The sequence below is a fragment of the Cibotium barometz genome, chromosome 27 (assembly GCF_041138505.1).
Source record: "Cibotium barometz isolate CiBa-2024 chromosome 27, ASM4113850v1, whole genome shotgun sequence".
In the NCBI taxonomy this organism is placed as follows: Eukaryota; Viridiplantae; Streptophyta; class Polypodiopsida; order Cyatheales; family Cibotiaceae; genus Cibotium; species Cibotium barometz.
Window position 1 is genome coordinate 23,702,967 of NC_141072.1, and position 5,943 is coordinate 23,708,909.

Consider the following 5,943-nt stretch of genomic DNA (forward strand, 5'->3'; position numbering starts at 1 on the left):
ATTGTAGCCCTATCAATGAGAATGTTGATTATTGGTTTTCATGCTTGAGATGAGATAAATAAGCCATAATTTGATGTGTATGACACTAACTTAGCCTCCACTTAAGTAGGTTCTTATCGCCTAGTTTTAAAAAAACTGTAAAAAATAAAAATACAAAATTTGATCATCTTTTTTCAAAAACTAATCATAACTATGCTTGCACAAGTAGTCTACACCTATAGTTACAACAAATAATGCACTTACACAACCTTCCCCTTTGATGAAAATCAAAATTAGGCTCATAATTAGACATTTTACGTATTAAAAACAGGTTGCGCAAAAGGCCATGTATGAGAACAGGCCCAAAAAGTGGCTCTAAAGTTTTGAAAAATTCAAAACAAAGTAGTATTTACCCTATATAACATGGGTGCACCTCAAGTTTTACATTATTAGCTTGCATATGGAAGGAGAAAAATTCATGCTCCACCTATATAAAAAACATCATTTCAATATTAGCGAGTCAAAAATTTATCCAATAATTATCGTTTGATGATTCCAAGATTTAGTTTACATCATGGGCTTTCCATCAAGCCAAGTTTCATGATCAAACTATGTCCCTTCTAAAAGTTATGTACAAATTACTACTATTTTGAAAACAGCAAAAATCATGGTTTTATCAGCATGCGTCTAAGAAAATTAAAATATTGCCTTGCAAAAGCTAAGAAAAGTTCAATTTAAAAAATCTCAAATTTTTTTGGGTCTTGAGGAACATCTGTGGATGTTAAGCATTTCAAAACTCTTAATAGATTGCCCACAAAAATTCAAGAAAAATGCTAACTTTCAGGACACTTTAGTGTCCTCAAGACACTTTAGTGTCCAATTACAGAACTAGTGTTAAAAAAATGACTTCATTTTGGAGAACCCTTCAATTTTCCTTCCAATACTTTCAAGGTATTTTGGTGTGCGTGCTTAAATTTCAAGTCACTGTAGGGTTCAAATACGTTCTCAAGCTTCAAATGATGCTTAAAGTTAACCAAACATTGCAACCATGAAACCTTAAGAGATCACTAGAACCTTAACCTGAAGCCCAATACGATAGGGTGCGAGATGTAAGAGTTGATATGTATATGTGTATTTTTGTGTATACATTTATATTTAAAAAATGTAGATATGTATATTTATACGTATATGTGGATACATGTGCATATATGTATATATATATATATATATATATATGCACGATGATGCTAAAAGTCACTAAGGAATGTGGCACCATCTTGAGGCCGAAGCGAATATTAAAGGCTTTGTACGTTGAAGAAAATATAAACCTCATTTTGGAGTACAAATTAAGGCAAGTTCAATGGATCCTCAAGTCATTTTGATTCTTGAAGTACCAAGGTACTAGGTGTAGATTAACAGCCAAACGGGAGTAGTAGGTAATTTGTACTGGATTGTGGTGTAAATCGTGATGTGCTGTCAATTGTGTGGGAGTCTGATGTGTGTTGTGTGGGAGTCAGTTGTTAGTGTAGAGAGATGACGACCACGGCAAGAACAAGGCCAGGGCAACGAGGGAAGAGCGCACGACGGTGGAGGAACGAAGAGCTAGAGGCCCTTTTCGACCCTGGCACCATAAGCACAACCCTCTTGCGAAAGGCTGCAAAACAAACAACACCCACGCAGCACACGCGGCCTCTACAGTGATGGACGGCAAGTTGCGGCCACGCCATGATCTCTCATCTGCCCTACTGTGATCACCGAAAATAGTTAAGCAGGTGCGGGATATGGCCACCACTACAGCTCCTGCGTTCAGCAGCACCAATGCTATGGGAGGGATAAACAGTGGTGAGTTACAGTTCACCGCAAAGCCCTGCACGGGCTGCTGCTGCTGATCATCATTAACATCATGATCATTGGAAGTGCTGCTGCTTACGATGTGTTGTTTAGGTGTCACGACGAACGTGGTCTCGGACAGGCCTGCAATCTTTTTAAGCACCTTGAAGGTAGCGAAGACGTTCGAGGTAACCGCCACAATGAACTCCATTCTCTCGTTGTTCCACCACTCCCTTGGCCCCGCACCTAACAACATGCTTTCATAATAGCTGGTCCAATACACCCACACAAATAGGCTAATTGGGATCAGAATTGCTGGATCATCCACCTGCAAAGGCAATTTGCATCATCATTAATTATATACTTAGATTATAAGAAGCTTTGATGAACATCTTTCATTAAGCGCTTGCACTAAACACGGCACACCTTCGGGAGTAACGGCCTATCTGCAAGTAACGACAATGCTGGCAGCAACGCATATGTGAACAATGGAATGCATGCTAGCGGACTTAAGAAGTAGCATATGTAACTGATCCTTTGAACTGCGATTAGCCCTTGAGTTTTTCTCACTAAAAACGGAGAGTTGGTGCTGAATAAAATCTCTAGCCATCCCATGCTGAATCTTTCTCTCGTTGTTAAAGCATCCTCACTCGTCGTAGGGCACAGCCCAAGAATGCTGGAGGGGTCGATGGTGCATTGCAATACACTGACCTCCAGCCTCTGTTATGAATCATTAAACACGTCATCAAGTCTTCCGTTGTAGAGCCGTAGATCAAGCCAATCTGAAAAGCCATGATGCACATGCAATGTGTAAAACACTAATACTACATAGTAGTCGTTTTAAGAGACTGATAATTTATAGCTACTGACACTTTAATTAGGTGCCACTGGCCAGGGCCTGAAACTTGAACCTACTCATTAGTAGGCCAAGGTGTTACATCCACCAAGGACTATATATATATATATATATATATATATATATAAGGGTAGCAAATAAGGGTACATATAACATAACATTTGAACCTACTCATTAGTAGGCCAAGGTGTTACATCTACCAAGGACTATATATAAATATGTATATTATATATATATATATATATATATATATATATATATATAAGGGTTGCAAATAAGGGTACATATAACATAACATAACATGTCACACAATATGGTGTGCATTAATCTCATTACAGAACAAATACTTATGAAACGGGGGTACTGTACCTCTTTGCCCCAACTTGTCTTGTGTTCATAAGTGCAATCAAGCAATTTAATGGCCTCCTCTATCAAGGCATGGCCATTCAGGAGAGGGCTATAGTTCCTCATGTTTGATGTTATGCTTTGGGCACAAATAGCAAGACTTTGGCAACGGCCCAATAGCTCTGTTTCACGTCCTGCATCAACCCACACGCACAGTACTGTTAGCTGACATTATCCAAATTGTGAGCTAATTCTACAGTATAAGGTCTTCGTTTGAAAAAAAGAAAAAAGAAAAAAGAAAAAAAGAATTTCAGTAGCATAATTTAGAAGTTATTAGTGGGTTTAGGTGGAAGCTTAAAAACCTTGAAAGACAACCTAGCTCTCCATTTGAGTAGTACACGTCTACTCAAGAATAGCTTAAATACTTACCATTAATCATGACCTTATCTGTCCCAACAACAGCATGTGGCTTGTTGCCATACAAGGCTTCTCTCTTGTGAACGCACCCTGTCCCAAGGTATGCCGGACCTTGGAAGCCATCCATTCCTTTCATATACATCTGGAGTGAGGAATTACCTTAGCAAATGTTCTTATCCCTTAAATGCCACAACTAGAGAGAAAAGGAAAATCTTAACAATTGCACAGAGCCTTGTACACGTATACAGGCTGCAAGGGCTTCAACGAATCAATGAATAGTGCAACGACATCCAAAGTTTTGCACACTTCAGGCTAATAGAGCTTGAGATTTTGTCCTCGCCTTGAATGCTAATGTAAAGCTTGTATATGCATGATCATTAGTTGAATGTATACCTCCATGGTTGTCTTCATGCGATTTCCGTAGATGTCATCCTCGTCTACGCTTTCAAAGCATTGAGGAAACTGCACAAAGCCCGTTTCTCTGCTGGTGCCCAGGTCCATGAGAAAGCACAGGGCTCGCAGAATGGCTCTGGCGTCGTTCACGTACATGTCACAGTCCAGGTTCAGAATAAAAGGGGCGTTTGTAAAGACCCCGGAGACGCGGATCTTGGAATTTATAAAACATTAGTTTAGTAGGATTGTTCAGTGAAGCGGCTGCACCTTATAATCAGCGTCATGACAATGGGTAGAAAAAGAGTACCAATGCATTCATGGCACCGGCTTTGTAGTGATGGCTGTGCTCGGGACGCTTCTCGCGGGAGATATACACAAGGCACGGTAAAAAGTCAGCTTCACTTTCAGGCTTCTCCACACATATCTGTGCAAAATTTCATCAACAACATCAGTCTAAATAGGGCAGCCCACTGTCTACATGTGGTGGACGTGGTAGACTATAGTATTACAAATTACATCTTAAACATGCTTTGATTAGGGCCTAACCTCACAGTAGGCTGGATGATTGTGGTGATCGTAATTGGAAGCCCACGATGAGTATCGGTCATGTCCATCGGAACTAGTTAATTTGTCGAGTAAGAGCTTGACTGCTTCCTCCTTCGAATTACTGCAGTATTTTGCGGCCATAGAGCTTAATCGGCTTTGCAGCGCTTCGTACTCTGCCTGCAGATCGGGATATGGTGATTAAAGCCTGAGGATATGATTAAAAGTATGGTCACTAGCTAATTGTACATTAACATGAGAAAGAAAATACATAGGATACCTATAGGGCTTACCTTCGTGGCGTGCCACTCCTTTGAGTAGCCTCTGAGCTGGGCGTCAGCAGCAGCGGCCTTGCTAGCGAAGTGGGGACCAGGGGCCCGCGGCTCTGTTATCTGAAATCGCTTGCAAAAGGGCACCCATGCCCTGGCAAAGGTGGCTGCCTCCTTGACAGCCCAGAGCGTGAGGAGGGAGCCTCCGTCGTCCGACACATAGCAGGCAAGCTTGTCGGCCGGATAGTCTAGTGCTAGGACAGATAAGACGGTGTTGACGGCGATTAACGGTGGCTCTTTCATCGGGTCAGCCGTGGTCACAAACACGTCCACCGGCGGAAGTTCTGGCAAGTGGCCGGAACTACACTCAAACATTGAAGAAATTTTAAGACACTGCATCGATCCATGGGGACCATGGCGCTCAACATCTATGCAATAGAGACGTGATGTTTTTGGTGAAGGTGGGAATTGGTAGAGCTGCTAGCTACACCACTATACCTTATCAAGGCCAACAGCCTCTCCGGGTGCGTTTCGCGCTCGACAAGGAACCACTTCGCGAACATGAAAAGATGAGCCGAGATCCCTAGCCACACCTCGCACGCCAACGCTACAATCACGAGGCCATCCAAGCAAGTGCAGGTGCTAACGCGGTAGATCAAAAATAGAACACAGAGCCCCGTGCGAACAAGAAGGACAGCCTTGTGGTAGATCTGATTCTTGACAATCTTAGAAGTAGCAACATATTCGTGGAGATGGAGATCAGAAGACTGTCCTCCTCCGCGTCTTCCTCCTCCTCCTTCCATATATTATAGGTTAGTTCGTATACGTAGCCGGAAGGGGGAAGAAGATGATCACAACTGAGCTGATGGGAAGAAGGGGGAAGAGATGACTTCTTGTGAAGGCCCTAAGAAGATGATTACAGTTGAGCTCGGGATACGGCCCACCAGCAGTTCAGGGACCGGCCAATTTCGATAATGGAGGCAGTGTCAGGAACTTTACCTTTTTCCAAAAAAAAATCAAAGGTTTTAATAACCTCCAAGTTGGGCTTTAAAGGTTTTTAACCTTTCAATACATAACTAGAAGGTTTGATCATTTGGGTGAGGTGAGGGGAAAAAGTATTTCAAGAGAACCTTCTATACTATCTCTTACATGGCTTACACTGCCGTCCATGCGTCAACTTCTTTTGCGTATGCATCGCTCACATCCACGCCGCCCCTATTTGATGCTGGGCGGTCGGTTGCAGAGGTTGCAGGTGTTGCAGCTCCCAGGTTGCAATTCGCCGCCCTTATTTAACTTCATGGCGTTTTGGTC

At 42.2% G+C, this 5,943-nt stretch overlaps 2 protein-coding genes across 3 annotated transcripts; both read right to left on the bottom strand.

Annotated features, from left to right (window-relative positions):
- Positions 1-1,113: 1,113 nt before the first annotated feature.
- On the bottom strand, positions 1,114-2,424 carry LOC147623197 (cellulose synthase-like protein H2). Its single transcript, XM_086821279.1, has 2 exons — positions 2,236-2,424; positions 1,114-2,137 (listed from the first exon to the last, which is right to left on the bottom strand). The coding sequence occupies exons 1-2, from the start codon at positions 2,422-2,424 to the stop codon at positions 1,493-1,495; spliced, it is 834 nt and encodes a 277-aa protein (XP_086677405.1). The 3' UTR covers positions 1,114-1,492.
- Positions 2,425-2,444: 20 nt separating this feature from the next.
- On the bottom strand, positions 2,445-5,572 carry LOC147623198 (cellulose synthase A catalytic subunit 7 [UDP-forming]-like). Of its 2 annotated transcripts, XM_086821278.1 has the most exons (8): positions 5,131-5,572; positions 4,657-4,993; positions 4,367-4,543; positions 4,128-4,244; positions 3,821-4,033; positions 3,440-3,569; positions 3,035-3,204; positions 2,445-2,591 (listed from the first exon to the last, which is right to left on the bottom strand). In XM_086821278.1, the coding sequence occupies exons 1-8, from the start codon at positions 5,433-5,435 to the stop codon at positions 2,445-2,447; spliced, it is 1,596 nt and encodes a 531-aa protein (XP_086677404.1). In that variant the 5' UTR covers positions 5,436-5,572. The 2 variants fall into 2 exon arrangements, 1 of the variants encoding a protein (XP_086677404.1); XR_015269342.1 differs by lacking the exon at positions 3,440-3,569 and having other exon boundaries at positions 2,454-2,591.
- Positions 5,573-5,943: the final 371 nt, after the last annotated feature.

Bases quoted from the DNA above. Each gene is read 5' to 3' on its own strand.
- LOC147623198 (XM_086821278.1), bottom strand. From the start codon at position 5,435: ATGGAAGGAGGAGGAGGAAGACGCGGAGGAGGACAGTCTTCTGATCTC. The intron at 3,570-3,820 runs GTATACATTCAA...TCCTCACTCCAG, and splicing joins GCATGAAGACAACCATGGAG to ATGTATATGAAAGGAATGGA. The intron at 2,592-3,034 runs GTACAGTACCCC...ATGGCTTTTCAG, and splicing joins AGACAAGTTGGGGCAAAGAG to ATTGGCTTGATCTACGGCTC.
- LOC147623197 (XM_086821279.1), bottom strand. From the start codon at position 2,424: ATGGGATGGCTAGAGATTTTATTCAGCACCAACTCTCCGTTTTTAGTG. The intron at 2,138-2,235 runs GTGTGCCGTGTT...TTGCCTTTGCAG, and splicing joins ATAGGCCGTTACTCCCGAAG to GTGGATGATCCAGCAATTCT.